Here is a 19,049-nt window from a genome sequence, read left to right as displayed (position 1 = left end):
GTTATTCCTGCTGTGAGAAGAGGTGCCCTAGGAGATGTAACCCAGGGCCTGGAAAAGCAGCTTTTAAACACTGAAGTGTCCAAACTTCCCCCATGTCCCGCTTCCTCTGGTTTTCCAGCTTAAGTGGTTTGCCTCAAGCCTCAGCCGGAGTGCATTGAGGCTGAGAAGAGAGCTGAAACATGAACATGTCCTCCAGCCCACCCTGACCCTGGCCCCGCTCCTGCTCCCCTCTGCTCTGGTGCGCTCACAGCCCTGGTGCTTGGCTTGAGGAGGCTGCAATTAAAGGGAAACCCCATATAACACACTGTAATCTCGGTGGGGAAAAAGCCACCACAGGAACAGCCGCCATGAATCACCCCCGGGCCTCTCGGCAGGTGCTCACTTAAGCTCCATGCGCTGACTCCACCGGCCAGGGCCCTGGCTGCAAAGTGCCGTATTCCCGGTGAGCCCGGGGTGCTGCCGCAGCTCCTGCGTGGGGCCTGTGATACGACTGGAGGTCAGGCCGGGGGGCCGCGCGACCAGCCTGCGAGCGGAGGTACCGCCCAGGCCGGGCCTGGCCGCGGTATGCGAGGGCTGCAGCAAGTCCCTCCACAACTTCGTCACCCACTCAACCTCTGCCGAGCTTCATGCGCGGCGAAGCATCCCGCGCGCCTATTGGCTGGTGGGAAAAAGGGACTGCCTGTCAGCCAGTCAGCACCTCCCTCATTGGATTCGGCCCGCCCCCTTAGGCAGGAAGCGAGTGAGGGCGAGGACCTCACGGCTTCGGCATAGGACAGGAGACGGAAGAGCTGGGCCACAGACCTCCACCACGCCGGGTGGCCCCGCAAGGCTGCGCCAGTGTGTGTGAGCCCGCCCCCCCGCCTCCGAACTCCACCCCGGCCGCCCCCAAAAGGCCGACGGGAGCTATAGTCCCAGCCCCGGCGCAGGCCGGTCTACGCACGCCGGTATAGACTACCGATCCCGGCATGCCCCACGGCCCATCACCCAATCGCGGCGCGCTTTGTTTTGGGGGTGCGGCAGGCGCCGAGGCTCCGTTGCAAGATGGCGGACGACAGTGAGACAGCAGCGAGGCGGCCACCGGCGAGGTGTCCGCGGCCGCCGCCGGAGGAGAACGACCACGAGTATTGCAGCGACTGCGAGAACGAGGCGGAGCACGGCTCCAACCGGGGGTGAGAGGCACCCGGGGCAGCCAGCCGCGGCGGCGCCCGGGCCCATTGAGGAGGGCGGTGGCAGGGAAGTGAGTGGCGCCCAGCCCTGCGGGCGTGCTGATTGGCTGCGAGGCAGCGTCCCCCTCTACGATTGGTTTAGCTGCCCGTCAGTCTGTGGGTGGGTGGATCCGCTGGCTCTCATTCACGCCAGTTGTGGGAGTGTGTCTGGAGCCGAGTGGGGTCGGGTTCGGCCGTGGCGTGGGCCGAGCAGCGCTGTGTCCGTGGGCAGCCGGGACGGGGCCGCGAGTGTCTCTTCCTTTGGCAGGAATGAGCCTAATCCGCAGCTCTTCTTGTCCTTGTGTTAGGGTGTGTCTCACATGCCCCCTGATCCCCAGCACAAGCCCTGTTCTCCTCCTGGCACTTCAGCACCACAGTGGCACACTGGGTGTGTTATCCCGTTCCCCGGAGCCTGAGGCTGCCCTGGAAGAAGCCCAGGCTCCTGCGCACCCATTCTGGCCTCATCCTGAAAACAGCTCAGGGTTTTGCAAAGCTCAGCTAATGTTGTCTTGTGGTTTGAGAAGTGGGATATGAAATGGTGATTTAGCAGCAGCTAGGCTGGGTGTGAGTGGACATAGCAAGGAAGGGCTTTATCTAGGTAGGAAAGATCTGAAATCCCCAACAGGCACCCCTTTACTTGCTACTTTATTTGATAAGACACAGAGCTGCCTCCCCATGCTTGTTGTTTTCCTCCTTGTTCCTGCTGGCTTTGCGTGCGGCAGGGCACGTCGATGTGTGGCTTATGCCACATCGTGTGTTCCCAGAGGTTTTGCACCTTGCGCTTCATGCCCCTGAGCCTCACCATGCTCCTCTTGCTCACCTTGTGCCCCAGAGGCTGCTTTCCCAGCGTTGTGGTGCAAAGGCCATCGCCTTGAAGAGCTCTTCTGCCTCCATCGGCAGCATTCCAGAGGCAACGTAGTAGTAACCTGCCTGCCTAATAACCAAAGTGAATAAAAGGTCACTCAAGAAATATCACAGAAGTTTTCTTTATGACAGCACAGATGCCTGGTTATGGTGTATTTGCCTCCCAAGTGCGGCACTGTCTCAGGCTAATAGGTATAGCTATTCCTGGGGAGATTTTTATTCTCTTTCCCTCTGACATGGTTAGGCTTGTGGAAAGCAGAGCCAGTCAGAGAGGAGACACAGTGCTTAATCACTGTTATTTCCCAGTCCAGCAGTTCAGCCTGTCCTTTGCCAGGAAAAGGTCTGTTCTTGGGCCCTGTTCATATTGTAGGATTGGTATCACACCTCCTGCAACCTCGAGGAGTTAAAATGCAGTTTCCTGTCTGAACTAGGGCAAGCATGGACATGCAACAAGCTAACTGGGCAGCCTGGGAAGTGCCCCAGTAACAAAGAGAGAGTTTGGTTTACTCAGGAGATATGTTGGAAGCGTTGCTGACAGGCACAGTGATCACAAGCACAAGGCAGTGAACCTTCCAAGTGCTCTGGCAAAGCTCCTGTTTCCTCAAAACTTAATGGGGGGGGATCCACTTAGGAGAGAAAAGACCGAGCAATGGGAAAGGTGATGGTTTTCTTTCTCGGTGCGCGTTGGTTCTGTTGATCTCATATGTCATGTTACACTGGAGTGGGGGAGTGTTTCCTGTCACTGTCCCCCAAAACAGGGCAGGGGAAGTGGCTTGAGCTGCCAGGGGGTTGCAGAGCAACATTCTGAGTCCTGCCTCTGCCCGTCTGGTGGTGAGAGTTATAGAATCATAGAATAGAATAGAATCATAGAATAGTTAGGGTTGGAAAGGACCTTAAGATCATCAAGTTCCAGCCCCCTGCCATGGGCAGGGACACCTCACACTAAACCATGTCACTCAAGGCTCTGTCCAGCCTGGCCTTGAACACTGCCAGGGATGGAGCATTCACAACTTCCCTGGGCAACCCATTCCAGTGCCTCACCACCCTTACAGTAAAGAACTTCTTTCTTATATCCAATCTAAACTTCCCATGTTTAAGTTTTAACCCTTTACCCCTTGTCCTGTCACTACAGTCCCTAATGAAGAGTCCCTCCTCAGCATCCTTATAAGCCCCCTTCAGATACTGGAAGGCTGCTATGAGGTGTCCACGAAGCTTCTCTTCCCCAGGCTGAACAGCCCCAACTTTCTCAGCCTGTCTTCATATGGGAGGTGCTTCAGGCCCCTGATCATCCTCGTGGCCCTTCTCTGGACTTGTTCCAACAGTTCCGTGTCCTTTTATGTTGAGGACACCAGAACTGCGCACAATGCTCCAGGTGAGGTCTCATGAGAGCAGAGTAGAGGGGCAGGATCACCTCCTTTGACCTGCTGGTCACGCTCCTTTTGATACAGCCCAGGATATGGCTGGCTTTCTGGGCTGTGAGAAACAGTTGCTGGATCTTGGCTCTGAGATTTAAAACATAAAATTATTACTTAGTGAAAGCAACACTTCCTTTCCTTTTAAGGCCAGGAAAGAGGAATTGAACTTCCCCTGCCTCTGTTCTGTGTCAGCACAGGGAAGTTGCTACACTGCTCTCTGCTGCGGTGTCCAAGTTGATTTCCTCCCCGCAAAAGTACAAACAAATCCCACTTCTGTCACCCTTTGTGCAGAGAAGGCTCCTGTCATGTCTCCAGGTCTGTGGAGGGTTTATTCCTGTTGTAGATAAAGATACTGGAAGAGCAGAGGCCAACACGGGCTCTACTTCCCCAAGCTGGTGCCAGCCCATGGGGTTTGTCAGCCCACAGGCAGCGATGAGACCAAGGATTCAAGTGGCCCAGCCCTGTGAAACGTGGCTGTTGTTGGAAAAACCACACAGGGAAGGTGGGAAGAATTCAGGGAGGGTTCTGTGGCGTGAACTGGGTTGTTGCTGGATGGAGCATGGGGGGAAAAGGGGCTTTTGTCAGAGGGGCAGCTGTCAGATTTGACAACCCCTGCTGTGACTTGCACTGAGAGGGGATGTTTCTGGGACATCTGCCGTGCTCTACCATGCAGGATTTAGGTTTAGGTGTTGTAAGGAGCACAGTAATGGCACACTCTGCTTTGGGACCTGTGCTCTGCCATCTGCAGAGCCTCCCTCCCCAGCCTGGCCCCTGAGATGATTACAGCTTAAGCACCGCACCCGATTAGCCCCAGGTTTGACAGAAGGATTTTCCAGGACCTAAACAGGGAGCAAGGAGCTCCTGGTTCTCATCTGACACCTTTCAGGTTGGGAGACAAGGCAATGCAGTGGAAGAATTACAAACAACGCAAGCCCTTGTTTGAATCTGGGAATTGTTTCCAGTTGGGGTTTTGGGGCAGAACCAGCATTTTTGGTCCTGTTTGCTGAGGTGTGAGCCAGTCTGTGAGCCCGAACGTGGCAGTTTGCTTTGTGGAACAGAAGATGCTTTTTGATCACTGCAGTGTGTATGCTATGGGCAGTAACACCCTGTCCCTTATCCCTCCATGCCCATCCAAAACTTCCTGCCTGGCTTTGGCAGCTGTGGGAGCCATGGGGAGTCAGCCACAGCCAGAGTTGTCCTCCCTTGTGCTTTCCTCCCTCACCTTGCACAAATAAAGTCCTCAGAGGTGGGAATACAGCAGGAGCACGCATGGATCCAGGTTATAGATAAGTGGGTGCTGGGCACCAGTTTGTTACTGGATGTGCCTGGGCTTTGCCAGCCTCCAGAAGGGCTGAGCTGGTGCAGGACAGTCTGAGCGGGTCTTGCCTTGAGCAAGCCCACCTGGGTTTTAGGTGCTTCCAAAAGTCTTATTTTCATGCTGCCTCGTGTTACGGGTGTTATTTTCTGTGCAGTGGTTGGCAAACTCTTAAGAGTCGTTTGGTAGAGGGGAAGTGGGGTTGCAGCCATAGGTAATGGCCATGATGTTGGTGATGCCTTTCCTGGGAGAAGGGAACACAGATCGTTGCAGGTATTGGGGATTCATTTTGCATGGTGCAGCCAACGCGCCCTTCTCCACCCGCTTTATCTCTTAAAGCAGCTCAGGCTGGAAAGGAGATAGGGAAGAAAAACCATGGACTGTGGGACAGGAGCTGGCCTGGCAGTTAACCCCTGCTGGGGGAGCAACCAGCTTCAGCCCTTGCAGCTTTGTGGGTCGCATCAGCTGTAGTAGTTGGGATTTTGTATGGTGGTAGATCATCCTAGGATGCCGGTGGGACATTTCTGTTACTTTGAGGAGAGTCAGAGGGGCTGCAGCTACACTGGAGTGTAACAAAGATGATACTTGCTTTCCTAAATGGACTTTAAAATAGAAAATACCTATAATTACTGTTTCCCAAGGTGTAGAAGTTGGACCTTCATGTTTTCCGGCATTTTCACACATGCTGCCAGGTCCTCTGCTGGGTTGGTTTTCATCTCCCAGCTGGAGCAGGGCCCTTCTCCACACCACAGCACCTGGGAATGCAAAACTTCATCCTACCTTATTCCACCCTGATTTCTTCCAGGTCATGATGGCTTTGCTCATAAATCAGGGAGGACTTTTCTCAGGGACTTTACCTGTGAGTCCGGCATGGGGTGAAGTGATGCTGGTTGGGCTGAACACATTAGCAGCAAGCTGGGAGTTGGCAGCTCTGATTTATGAAGCAAAGTGACACGACTTAATACTGAAGGTCTGGTAGGATTTTGTTTGTCTAATCTGATACCTCCAGCATCCTGATGTGGAGGTGACCTGGGAAAACATGTCCAGCCTCCTTTGGAAGGGATGGCTTCCAGCGTCTGCCCTCAGATGTGCTCACAAACCTGCCTTGTGCCATCAGTTTGTGGTGTTAAAATTGGTAAGAAATCATACAATCACAGACTAGTTTGGGTTGGAAGGGACCTTAAAGCACATCCAGTCTCAACCCCTGCCATGAGCAGGGACACCTTCCACTAGCGCAGGTTGCTCCAAGCCCCTGTGTCCAACCTGGCCTTGAACACTGCCAGGGATGGGGCAGCCACAGCTTCTCTGGGCACCCTGTGCCAGCACCTCAGCACCCTCACAGGGAAGAGCTTCTGCCTAAGAGCTCATCTCAGTCTCCCCTCTAGCAGGTTAAAGCCATTCCTGCCTTGTCCTGTCCCTACAGGCTCTTGTACAAAATCCCTCTCCAGATTTCTTGTTGCCTCTTTAGGTGCTGGGAGCTGCTCTAAGATCTCCCCTTAAGGAGCCTTCTCTTTTTTAGGATGAACCAGCCCAGCTCTCTCAGCCTGTCTCCAGAGCAGAGCTGCTCCAGCCCTCACAACATCTTTGTGTCCCTTTCTGGACTTGCTCAAGGAGGTCCATGTCCCTCTTGTGTTTATTGCCGCTCCACAGTGGATGGTTTGGCTCACCCCAGTACCTCAGTGTGGCCGTCCTGCCTGGTTGGGGATCTGCCAGGTTTCACCCGTGCTCCTTTGCAAGGAGTTTAAAAACATAACCCATGGTGCATTTGTCACCAGGATCAGTAGCGGTGTCAGCACCGCTTTGCTGTAATCACTTGTGCTGTCATGTCAGAGCTTGCGCCTCCGGGTGGAGGTGAAGCCCTTCTTCAGCACGGGGAAGAGGGAGAGATGTCCCCCTGCAGGGACAGTTCAGCAGTGCCACAGGATGCTGATTCCCACAGGGCTGCAGCTCTGTGGCTGCTCCTCTCTGTTCTGCTTCTTAATGTGCTTCTGGAGAAGAGCAAGTGGTACTCACTGGGAGTTTCCAGGCTGGCTGGTGCCTCTGGGCAGATCAGCTGTGTGGTTGTCCCTGCTGGGAGAGCCGCACTCATTCTGGGGTGCAAAGAAGGAGATCCCTCTATACAGTAAAACAAATATGCTGGCTTGGATCCCTGAGCTCAGACTTGGGGAAAGAAGAGGACAAGGTCCCCAGTTACAGGAGACCCCAGCCATGTCCCATATCATGCCCTGGGCAGACCTAGCCCTGCAGAGCTCATCCTGGTTTCCAGCCAGACCCGCGCTGGTGTGGGTGACGGTGCCCACCAGTGGTGGACCTTGCAGTTGTAGGTGCTGTGGATGTGCCACTGGATGCGAAGAGCAGCTCCCACCCAGGGCTTTCCATGGCTTTCCTTGCTCTGGCCTCTCCCCTTCGAGCCAGACATGGGTTATTGTCCTCAGTGAAAACAGAAGAGATTTACTGCGGTTTGACTGCAAAATAAACTTGACAGCGCTGACAGGGACAGGACAGCTAAGTGAAGCTGCTGGTGTGCACTGCCCCTTCATGTGTGTTGGCAGCTGGCAAAGCACCCCTGGCCCTGTGTCTGTCCTGTTTCCCCTCATCCCTCTGCTCAGTCCTCTTCTGGCCATCTCGGGGTTGAATCTCTACCTGAGCTGTGGCCCTCTTGGAGGCTGTGACCCTGTTCTGGGGACTTGAGCCAGAGAAGCTCCTGGCTTGAGGTGTCCCAGCCCTGCAGCAGTAGCGTTGTCTGTGCTGTGCCCAGGTGAGGCCACATCCACCATGCGGAGAGCAGGCTGCTTTCTTGTGTGGTGGCATCCAGCAAGGGTCTGCTTGCTGGACTCGCCCAGTAAGGCTGAGTTCAGGGTGAGGTTTCATGCTTTGGAGTGATCACATTGGCTATGGGCCTGCCATGTATCCCTGGAAGGATGGGCAATGCCCTGTCACATGCTCCCAAATAGATTTGCTGCTCAGTCTCAGTTTTCTAGCTCCAGCATAACAATATAATTTCCCACTATAACAGCCACTGTATCCCAAGATCGTCACCTCTGCAGGGGGGGTGACAGTGTCCTTGGCCACCAGCCCCTCTGTAGTGCCTGAAGCTGCTGTGGTGACTTATCCCCAGGGCTGGACCCGTGTTTGCCATCCTCCATCCATCCTTGGGCTCAAAGAGGAGGAAAAAGCCTAAGCTGGGCATCCCTGCCTCTCCTTGGGGTGGATTTACACACGTGTGGCCCAGTGGGGTGGTGTGACAGCAAAGACATGGTTACCTGCAGTGTGGGACACGCTCCCCACCAATGAGCAAACCTGCAGGGTGGGAGATGTTGGTGCTGGTCCCCTTTTGGGAGCTGACGAAGAGCTCTGGGAGAGATGCTGGGAAGAGGGCACAGCACTGCACCCTCTGTGCACTGAGAATTCACCCTCCTGGAAACCTGGACTGAGAGCAGGGAGCTTGTGTTTTCTTTAAAGAGCAACAGAAACCATATAAATGTTCTCCAAAAGAAACCTTAGGGCTCTAATGATGTTTATTTTGTTCCTTAGAGGCTTGAGTCCAGCAAATGACAGTGGAGTCAAAAAGAAGAAAAAAAAACCCAGAAGGAAGAAAGAGAAAGGAGGAGATCAGCCCAACCAGGCTCAGGACCAGCCAGTGAAGGTGACTGACTCTCTTCCCGGAGTTGCAGCCTCACACAGCATCCAGCCCTATCCTGAGCCTCCCCAGTGTAGCTTAGGGCAAGGAAAGAGTCTCCTGATCCTGGTTTTAGGCATTTGGCTGCTCAAAGAACTGAAGTTTCCAAGTGATTGCCCAGCCTGGCTCCGTGTGGGGGAATTCCCATCAGTGCAGGAGGTGTTGTGGAGCCCTCCAGGGTAAACGTGGTTGTTGGCTGAATATCCCAGTCCACTCTAGTGAGCAATGAAAGGGTCACACTGGCTCGTCACAGGCAGGGAGCTGCCACTGCCCCTGCTGCCCACATCCACCATGGCAAATGTGTTCTCCTCCTTCTTGGATGACATCTGATACTGTTGATTTTCTGCCTCATTTTAATAAGAGCAGCAGCCAGGTCAGAGCAGGGTCTGTCTCATCCCTCTTGGCTTTGCCTGGTCCTGTCTAGCAGCCAGTGCTTCAGAAAGGAGGTTGGGACGCATAGGGTTTGTCCCTGCCAGGGTGGCATCCTCCTGGTCCTCTCATCCCATCTTATCCTCTGGCAGGGGACACACAGATCTGCACATCAGCAGAAGTTCTTTTCTATCCAGTGCCCAGTTCCCATCCAGATAGAGCTGATATTTTGTCCTCCTGGCTGTGCAGAGAATTAATTTGGGGCTTTGCATTTTCAAACTAAATTCTTCAGGCGTCAGGGAACAGTTGGGGTTTGGAGCTGCCCACCCTGCCAAGGTCTGTCTGAGAAGAAGGAAAATCTTTCTTCTTGATTCAGCCTCTCCACCTTGTCCTAGTCCACAGGGCCCAGGGACTCCTCTGTGGAAGCTGCAATTTGCAGATATGGATCCAGCCTAGGTGGAGGAGACTGAAGCAATGAGGGAAAAGCCACCTCAGGAGGCCCAAGTGCTGGGTGTGGGTTGAGCCAGGGAGTCTCTGGCTCATGCAGAGTCTCAGGGTATTAGCCAAGGTGGAGCAAGGAGCTTTGCTCTTGGGGTTTACAGCACCCTCTTAACTGTAGCTTAAAGCATTTTAAGGCAGTTCGTCCACCTCCCTTTACCCAGTAGTGCCTAGAAACCAGGTCTAGGTTTGTAGCAGGTGGCTGGTGACAGGGTTCATCCATTTTGTAGAGGGTTACAGGAGGATCTAGAATGGGAACGGAGTCTCTTACCTGCTCTCCCCTTCCTGGCAGTGTCCCAAGGCAGAGTCAGCTCCACAATCCCCAGAGGAAGAGCTGAAATACAGACCTGGTGGTTCAGCTTACTCATTTTGCCATTCTGTCCTCAGGTGAACTCTTTACCTGCTGAGAGGATCCAGGAGATTCAAAAAGCCATAGAGCTCTTCTCTGTAGGTCAAGGCCCTGCCAAAACCATGGAGGAAGCCAGCAAAAGGAGCTACCAGTTCTGGGACACACAGCCAGTGCCGAAGCTAGGTATGTACAGCCCCTTGCGGGTTTGTGCTCCTTGTGAGAAGCCTTGTGGTCCCCAGGCTGCTCAAAGAAGGCTGAAGTAGCTGGTCTCTGGCCGGCAGGTGAGTCCCTAGATAGCCTCTCATTGCTGTCCTATCTGGGCTTTGAAGGCATCAGTGATGCTTGTCTCCCATTCAGAATCCTGGACTCTCAGCCCTGCCACTGGAAGGCTGTGCAGGTGGCTGGGGTGGTGGAGAGGTACGAGGAGCCATTTCAGACACTTGATTTGATGCCTCTTGCGTTTGGTCATCCCTTCATTTATATTTAGCCCTTGAACTGGGTCTCCGGAGCCCTCTGTGCCCAAGTTTCAAGTGCAGCATTGTTAGCCTTCTTCTTGCCAAGTCCTTAGGACTTTGCAGCTATGCCTTTTCTGAGGGTTGAAGCTTCCAGCAAGGGGTCCTTGGTGTGAAAGGTGGCTCAGCATGAGACAGAGACAGTTGCTCAGGGAAGCAGGTCCATATGCTGAGCTGCCACATTTTTGGTTTTCTGAGCTCACATCAGCCTCTGGCATGGGTAGGTGCTGGGCTCAGCCAGGAGAAGGGAGACACAAACCTTGAGAGCATGTGCATGCCCAAACCGCCGTGCACATCTAAAGATGAGAAATCCCTTCTCTTCCTGCCCTCTTCCCCCTGCAAACAGCACAGCTGTTCTTACCAGCTCTAGTCTTTGCTCCAGCCCTTTCTCCAGTTTGCTCTTGATACTATCAGCTCCATTAGAAGTGATGTATTGTCAGTATTAGGCATTGCTCAGGGCGGCAGGAGCTGTTGGCAGCTGAGCACATCTGAAAGGCAGAGGGGAGCCCTGCTGCTAATCTGTGTGGCTGGATGGTATTTCTTCCAGCCTAGTTGGATCAAGTCTGCAGTGCTCCTGGGGTGCCTGGGGTTGCTTTGCTTAGTCTCCTCCAGCAAAATCCATATAGAGCTCAGGAGAACTAGTAAATGAGCCCAAGCCCATAGTTTCTAGTTTTACCCATAGCTTGTCATGGCTTCAAATTGGCTGCTCCTCAGTAATTTCCTTTATGGGGCTTCAAGTCCCTTTTGCTGCAAACACAAACTGTGTTTGATTCCCTTTGCTTGCTGTCAGCACCAGGCTGAGGCTTTTTTTTGTCTCAAAGACTGCTTGCCGAGAGCAACCGTCTTAGCTTTGTGCTTGGAAAGGCATAGTGAGATGGCATGGGGTTGGGTGAGACAGCAAAACCAGACCCTGCATTAGCCTGTTTTCCCAGAGGATCCTGGGCATGGCAAACATCATTTCTGCCTGGGTAAACTCTGGAGCAAAGGTGGAAGATGTCTTCAGGGGAAAGAGAAGCACAAAACAACATGTTCCTCCATACACCAATTTGCTGTGCTGTGCTCTGACTCGGGAACATGCTCTGGCACACAGTATTATGTACATCAGGCTAGTGAAGGCTGGGTAACAAAAGTGCCGTGGAATTTTGGGGACTGGATTCCAGAGCAGTTCAGCACCTGCTCAAAACAGAGAGGACAGCAAGGGGTGAGCGTTTCTGGAGGGGTGTGATGGGGGCAGTTTTTGCTCAGGACTTTCTTCACCTCCCTGTTAACTGCAAACCTTTCCAAACCCTTTTTAAAGGAATTCCTAATTTGCACAGCTTGCTCCCCTTCACAGCACTCAAGTGATGCCACTGTGTTGACAACCCCAGGAAAGCCAGTGCTTGAACCAGCATCTCTTGGCTGAATCAGGAGCTTTAGGAGTCAGTGTTTTTTCCAACAAAAGTAATTCTGTTCACTGCAGCTCTTCTGTAAGGGCAGTGGGAAGGAAATCCTGACACTTGCCAAATGGCAGGGGCCAGAGATAGCAGGGAGAGAGCCAGCATCCCATGGAGCAGCTCATGGGAAAGTCCTGGCCGAGGCTGGGATTGTGGGGATGGGGAAGGATAAGACATCACATGTGGACCTGGAAGACATAGCTGTGGCCCTGAAGCTCTGATCAGCTCGGTCATCTCCTCTCTACTGCCCAGTCAGCTGCAGTGTTGCCCTGGAAGGAGTTTTGATTGTCTGCCCCTGTGTCACAACAGATGTGTTACACATCCCAGACCGGGTGGGTGAAATAGCAATTCATGGCTCCCCTCAGCAGGAACCTGGGTAGGAGACATGAGGCACATTGGTTGCCAGATTGAAGTGTTGTGGAGACTTGGCTTCAAAAGTAGGTGTGTTCATATCTCCTTGCTCTCACAGGAGAAGTGGTGAACACCCATGGTCCCGTTGAGCCAGACAAAGACAATATCCGTCAGGAGCCATACACTTTGCCTCAGGGCTTCACCTGGGATGCCCTGGACCTTGGAGATAGAGGCGTGGTGAGTACAGCACATGTGTTGGAAGGCCATCTCCATTGCCCAGTTGACAGTTCTGTGGTTGGACTACCAAAGATGGTTTTGGGGACAGGAACGTGTCCTTCGCCATACCAGGCAACTTCCCAACTCAGTGGTCATGCCATCTCCTTGGAGTTAGCTGGGTCTGACTTCTCCCACTGTGCAATTACCTCTTCCCCATCCCATGTTGGCCTGGTTAGGCTGGTTTCTTTGCAGTGATGTAAAGATACTTGAAGCCAGGAGTTTTCACTTAGGAAGACCCTCCAGACTGTGACCCCTCTCCCTGGGAGATGACCTATGTCATCCTGTGTGCCTGCTGCTTACCCAGCTCTGCAATGGCAGGTTCAGGAGCCTGGAGCCAGCAGGCCAGAGCAGGGGGACATGCCAGAAACAGGGACACATCTGCATATGTTGCCCATTGCTGTGGCCACACAAAACATGCTCAGGGTCCCATCTCAGGGCAGCTGGGGCATGTGGTGGCTGAACAGATTTCTTAACCTGCTTGGTCTCTGCTGCTTCAGCTGAAAGAGCTGTACACGCTGCTGAACGAGAACTACGTGGAGGACGATGACAACATGTTCCGGTTCGATTACTCTCCTGAATTCCTGCTATGGTGAGTGGCACCATGACCATGGAGCACAGGGGGTTGGATGCTGCTGAGCTTGATCCCATTGACAGCACTGGAGCTGCTGTTGCTTTTCCCATCTCACTTGATGAAACCTTCCTTCCCATCTGTCACCGTGTGCTGTGTCCCATGTACACCATGAGAGGTCTCACTCAGCCCTGCCTGCCTCTGGCTTCCTTGAGACATAGGAGCCTAAACCAGGAACTCTTTTTAACTCTTTAGGTTGATCCCTGAGTGTTTGTAAAAATACCAGTAGCTGAGGAACTTCTCAATGCCCTGGAGATGTAGGATGAAGGTGGCTGCCAGGTAGTGTTGCTAGGAATAACACTTGGAGACCTGTTGCACCAGAGCTGCTATTTCCTCAGGGTGTTGGTCAATCGAGGAACATGGATTTCCTCCTGTGTCACTAGTGAGAACTGGCTTTGGCCATGGATAAGGAATTGATCTGGATCCCAGTGGTCCTGCTTGTCACATCACTGTCACCCTCTCATCCTGCCTGCAAACCCACAGCTCTCTTGGGAAGCCTGGACAGGGTGTCCCAGGGCACAATGGGGAGGCAGGAGCAGGTACTCTGGAAACCTTTGGGATGTGGCTTCTGAAGCGTGTCTCTTCTCCAGGGCACTGCGTCCTCCAGGCTGGTTGCCCCAGTGGCACTGTGGAGTCAGAGTTGTCTCCAGCAAGAAGCTGGTTGGATTTATCAGTGCGATTCCAGCCACCATCCACATCTATGACACGTGAGTGCTGCTTGGCTGCATTTCTCATTCTGCCCCTTAATGGTACATGGGGCTTCCTGGGAGCAGCGAGGTCTGGCTACATTGTCCTCTCCAATCAGCAGAGTCAGACCTATGCTGCCCAACCGTGGGGATGCTTTGCTGCTTGGAGGAGAAGGTGGGGGATATTTAAGATGGGCAGTGAAGTTCTGTGCAAGGACATCTTGTAGTTAGCCACCATGAAGGCTGTTTTGCTCAACAAGTGAGGTCAGCTTAGAGCTCTGGTTTACAGAAATCCTCCATGGCTGGATGGAGACCATTTAACTTTGAAAACCTTGGCTAACAGCTTAAGGGGGAGTTCTCCAAACCCAGCCCTTGCTCCTTGGCCTTCCCCAAGGCTTTGAGTGCTCTTTTTCTTGAAGGGGCTGGAGGTAAATTGCCCAGAGTGTTGGACTGCTCCTCCTGGCTCAGGACAGTGGGGTCTTATGCTCTGCATTGTTTCTTTCCCAAGAGAGAAGAAAATGGTAGAAATAAATTTCCTGTGTGTGCACAAAAAGCTGCGTTCAAAACGGGTGGCTCCAGTTCTGATCCGGGAGATCACACGGCGGGTGCATCTGGAGGGAATCTTCCAGGCTGTTTACACTGCAGGAGTGGTGCTGCCAAAGCCTGTGGGGACTTGCAGGTGAGTGGCTAGGGTTTTCCAAAGAGATTCCTGCCTGCAGACCTTCCCTTACCAAGATATCTTCTGTAGCATGTGTGGGATTCCCCAGGACAGGAGAGATTGATTCCAGCCCAGGTTTCTCCTCCCCACAACATCCTTCCAGGATTAAGTCCAGTAGCTTTGCTTAAGCTGCTCATATATCGCAGGACAGGAGACTTTCTGCAGTACAAGTGCTTCAGTCCTCCCTTGGTTTTCTCTATGGGAGCTGCTGGCCTCTTCACCAGTGCTGTGTTCTTGCCCTCTCATGGCACCTCTGAGAACCTTGTGGCCATCCTGCTGCCCAGGAACAAGTCTCCCACTCTGAGTGTGTTTCTGCAGGTATTGGCACCGGTCCCTGAATCCTAGGAAACTCATCGAGGTCAAATTTTCCCACCTGAGCAGGAACATGACTATGCAACGTACCATGAAGCTTTACCGGTTGCCTGAGGTGGGTGCCAGGCAGGGCTGTGAGCTCATGAACTGCTCCTTGCTGAGGAGGGTGTGAGGCTGGGAACTGGAGAGACAAACAGCTCGACTGAGGTCAGGTCCTCTGCCTGGAGAACTGGGGTTTCGTTCATGTAGTAAATAATTCTGTCAAGCCATTGCTCTTTATTTAATCTTTATGTATTTTTTGCCTGGGTACCTGCATTTTAAGGGCAAGTTTTTGCAGCTAGAGGACCCTGTGAGCTTTTGTTTGATGGTGAGTCATATCCTGTCCTGCTGGTAAACCAAGAATGCAGATATGACAGCCTTCATCTGTCCAAACACAGCCTTGGAGTGACCGTGCCCTGGGTTAGTCCCTCATTCTTCAGTCAAACTGGTCAGTTCTGTCTCTGCAGTTGTCCTGCCTGGGAAGTTCCCGGCTGGATATGAGAGAAAAACCAAACAAAGCATTAAAATTGCCACCACCTTCCCTGACCTTGTTGCCTTAATTTTGTTGGTCAAAGCTGCTTGTTGCAGTTGGAGGGTGCTGCTTCAGTGCTGGGCATCACATGGCTCCTGTCTCCTGCCTCCTGCTGCAGCAGAGGCACCAGCTGCTGGGTTGTAGCTGCTGGGTTTTGCATAGAAACCCAAGCTCTGAAGCAGTCTGTGCTGCTTGAGCTGGGCTTTGCTGAGAAACCTGAACCATACAGTAGGAATTGAGACCAACTGGAAATAACCTCAGGTGGTTCCTTGTAGTGGCTGGGGGCACATCTCCCAGCCACCCCTGCTGCAAGCGGGACCAGAAACCCACAGGAAAGCAGAGATCTTGAGTTGTTAGTGTGTAGGAGGCCACTTCCAGTAGGACTTGACCTGGTATGTGGGGCTTGGGGACCTGCTGTGCTTCTCTGTGGTCTCTATGCCACTGTCACAGCTGATTGCATCTATCCTGCCAGGCAAGCAAGGCTGGGGGACAGGAATGCTGGGGTTTGGGACTGAAAATGGGCTGATCTAAGCAGGTAGCATCTCTGTGCTGCTTGTCAGAGAGCCCTTGGGTGATAAAAGTCACAGTGCAAGCAACTCAAAGGGTTTCTCGGGCTTTCTGTAGACACCCAAGACTTCTGGATTGCGGCCAATGGAGCACAAAGATATCTCTGCAGTGCACAAGCTCTTGACCGAGTACCTGAAGCAGTTCCACCTGACACCCGTCATGAGCCGAGAGGAGGTGGAACACTGGTTCTTACCTCAGGAGAACATCATCGACACCTTTGTGGTGGAGGTGAGGGGGCAGGAACAAGATTGAGGGTGTTTTCTTTGGTTTCTGCCTCCTCTGGAAGAGGCTGCCCCAGTCAGTGAGATGTTCTTTCAGGCCGGGAGGTTTGAGCTGCTGGAGAATGGTACCTCCATCCTGGGCTGCCCAGAGTCTCCTCACAGGAAGCCCACATGTCACTCAAACTGGCAAAGCCTCTCTGAGGCTCAGGCTGGGCTTTATCCTGGCTCTGATGTGTTGTGGTGTCACTTCTGGTTTCCAGAGCACTCCAGGGGAGGTGACAGACTTCCTGAGCTTCTACACGCTGCCCTCCACCATCATGAACCACCCGACCCACAAGAGCCTGAAAGCTGCTTACTCCTTCTACAATGTTCACACAAAGACGCCTCTCATCGACCTCATGAGTGATGCTCTCATCCTTGCCAAGTTGGTGAGTGATGGCTGATCTGGCTGCTCTTGGGCTGGCCATGGGGCAAGGCTTATACCCAGGGCTATACAAACCCAAATCCCAAAGGATCTGCCACCCAGGAGAGGGATGCTGGGGTAGCCTGAACCTTCCAGCTAGTAGTGAGCTGAGCTCAGGGTATCTACTCGTTTCTTATAGCAAATGATATTGCTGTACATCCACAGCACTTTAATTGAGGGTGGAATGCTAAATTATTTCTTGGTGGCCTCAGTCCCTTCTTCTGGGGGTACAAAGCTGGACAGAAGAGTGGTCAGGCGGCTCATGGATGAGAGGAATTCATCTGTGTAAGCAGGAGGAAGTGATGGCTTTGTGTCTTGTCTTTGTTAATCTTTTCTTGCAGAAAGGATTCGACGTCTTCAATGCACTGGATCTCATGGAAAACAAAACCTTCCTGGAGAAGCTGAAGTTTGGGATTGGGGACGGGAACCTGCAGTATTACCTGTACAATTGGAAGTGTCCCAGCATGGCACCAGAGAAGGTCAGTGCCTTGAGGTGGCGGAGTCCTCCAGCCCAGCCAGTGCACGGGAAGGGCTTGTCCCCTCAACCCCCTGCTCTAGAGAGAACAGGCAAGTGTGATAGCTGTTGAGTCAGTGTTAGCAGGACCCTGTGCCGATGGGGAGCTCTACTTACAGCATGTGCTAAAGGGCTGCCTGTGGCTTCAGCAGAGCTCAGGACCAGCCACCAGTATGTCCTGTCATGCAGCAGCCGGAGAGCACCGAGCAGTGGTGGCTGCCTGTAGGACGACCTGGCCTGATACCAGGCTCTTAGGAAGCAGCTTCTCCCAAATCTGTGGCTATTAGCTTAGAAACAACCTTGGCTAATAAATCAAGGCTGTCTTGCAGACTGCTGGAGAATGTCACACCCCAAATATCAGTCACCTCTCCAGCTGGAGTTGGGCAGGGTACGAGTGCCCATTTGGCCACAAGTCCAGGGCTTTTGCTGCTCTCAAATCATACAATCCCAGACTAGTTTGGGTTGGAAGGGACCTTAAAGCGCATCCAGTCCCGACCCCCTGCCACGGGCAGGGACCCCTTTCACTAGAGCAGCTTGCTCCAAGCCCCTGTGTCCAACCTGGCCTTGAACACTGCCAGGGATGGGGCAGCCGCAGCTTCTCTGGGCACCCTGTGCCAGCGCCTCAGCACCCTCACAGGGAAGAGCTTCTGCCTAAGAGCTCATCTCAGTCTCCCCACTGGCAGGTTAAAGCCATTCCTGCCTTGCCCTAAGCCCCTCTCTTGTAGCACCTTTAGGCACTGGGAGCTGCTCTAAGGTCTCCCGGTAAGGAGCCTTCTCTTCTCCAGCCCAGCTCTCTCAGCCTGTCTCCAGAGCAGAGCTGCTTCAGCCCTTGCAGCATCTGTGGCCTCCTCTGGACTTGCTCCAACAGCTTCATGTCCCTCTTGTGTTGTTGCCCCAGAGCTGATCAGGACTGCAGAGGGGGAATCTCCCCAGAGCGCAGCAGAGAGGGACAGTCCCCTCCTTTGACCTGCTGTTCTGGGAGTGCAGCTCAGCATAATATTCCAGACTTGGAGAAACCCATATGGGCAACACTGAGCCCTCCCAGCCAGGGCCTGTGAGCTGTGTCAATGTGGGGCAGAGGACACTGGTACTGGGGCACATCCTGATCTCCCATTTCCATTGGCTCCCCAGGTCGGACTGGTGTTGCAGTAGGTGAGCCCTGGCCAGGAGAGTGCGGCGCTGCCAAGGAGCCAGGCCCAGCAGCCTCATCCTTTGCTGGAGCCAGACCCACACCGGGAGCAGTGGCACTGACCCCGTCACCTACTGCCTGGAGTCACTGTCCTGCTGGCACCAGCCATCTCCTTTGTGTTGATTTAATTGCATCCTTGTAAAGACATGATCAAAGGAATGTAACTGCTGAAACTAGCTCATGATTGGCGTATAATGGAGTTAACGGGTGAATAATAAAAGTATATATTATAGATATTTTAAATCTTTCCTGTTCCCAACTGCCATGAGTTGCATTCATCTACTGAAGGCCACCTCTGAGGCGCTGCACCGTGACTTTTCTCCACCAAGGTAGACACTTGCTGTGCTGAGCAGCTCGGTGCTAGAGTGCTAGAGCACTGGGATGCAGTGGCCGGGCTCCTGAGCCCTCCTGCCTGCCTGGAGGAGGCTTTGAGCTTTGTCCCTTGCTTGGCTGTTTTCCCCAGGGTTGCTCCATCCTTTGTTAAACTCGGTCCTCCCCATGGATGCCTGGAGAGGGAGGATGGCACCATCCCTCCACACAGGCGTGGGAGCATCTCCAAGTTTCTTTCCAAAGGCTATTTGTGCAAGCGATGCCTTGTCCCTTCTCCTCCCCAGCCTCGGAGACCTGAACCCTCTCTGTTCAACGGGTCAAGTGCTGAACTGAGGAGCAGCAACACCAGAAGCTGCGGTGGGACTCAGCTCCTCGCTGCTCCTGGAGCTCATCTGGTGCACCCCACTCTGCTCAGACTCTTGGGGCTCATTCCCTGCACCACTCCCCATAACGCTGGGGCTGCGGGCATCAGGGGGATGCTCCATCACTGCTGCCACACCTCAGGGCTCTCTGCTCAGCTGCTTTTCTTCGGATGCATGGAAATATGGATACACATGCAAGCAACTGCCCTGCCAACGCACAAT

General features: G+C 53.4%; 1 protein-coding gene across 1 annotated transcript; it reads left to right on the top strand.

The window, feature by feature from the left end:
- Nucleotides 1-774: 774 nt before the first annotated feature.
- On the top strand, nt 775-18,378 carry NMT1 (N-myristoyltransferase 1). The gene is made up of 12 exons (XM_065699081.1): nt 775-1,169; nt 8,334-8,445; nt 9,733-9,877; nt 12,109-12,227; nt 12,764-12,855; nt 13,485-13,601; nt 14,089-14,259; nt 14,617-14,725; nt 15,806-15,976; nt 16,230-16,397; nt 16,774-16,911; nt 18,078-18,378. The coding sequence occupies exons 1-12, from the start codon at nt 1,042-1,044 to the stop codon at nt 18,096-18,098; spliced, it is 1,491 nt and encodes a 496-aa protein (XP_065555153.1). The 5' UTR covers nt 775-1,041; the 3' UTR covers nt 18,099-18,378.
- Nucleotides 18,379-19,049: the final 671 nt, after the last annotated feature.

Source organism: Lathamus discolor, chromosome 20, assembly GCF_037157495.1.
Source record: "Lathamus discolor isolate bLatDis1 chromosome 20, bLatDis1.hap1, whole genome shotgun sequence".
Taxonomy (NCBI): domain Eukaryota; kingdom Metazoa; phylum Chordata; class Aves; order Psittaciformes; family Psittacidae; genus Lathamus; species Lathamus discolor.
This window is presented reverse-complemented; position numbering and strand designations above follow the sequence as displayed.

What these genes read in the sequence shown, in the direction of transcription:
- NMT1 (XM_065699081.1), top strand. Translation starts at nt 1,042, where the DNA reads ATGGCGGACGACAGTGAGACAGCAGCGAGGCGGCCACCGGCGAGGTGT. An exon ending in CTCAGGACCAGCCAGTGAAG is followed by an intron (nt 8,446 to 9,732) that starts GTGACTGACTCT and finishes TTCTGTCCTCAG; the next exon opens with GTGAACTCTTTACCTGCTGA. An exon ending in CCAGCATGGCACCAGAGAAG is followed by an intron (nt 16,912 to 18,077) that starts GTCAGTGCCTTG and finishes TTGGCTCCCCAG; the next exon opens with GTCGGACTGGTGTTGCAGTA.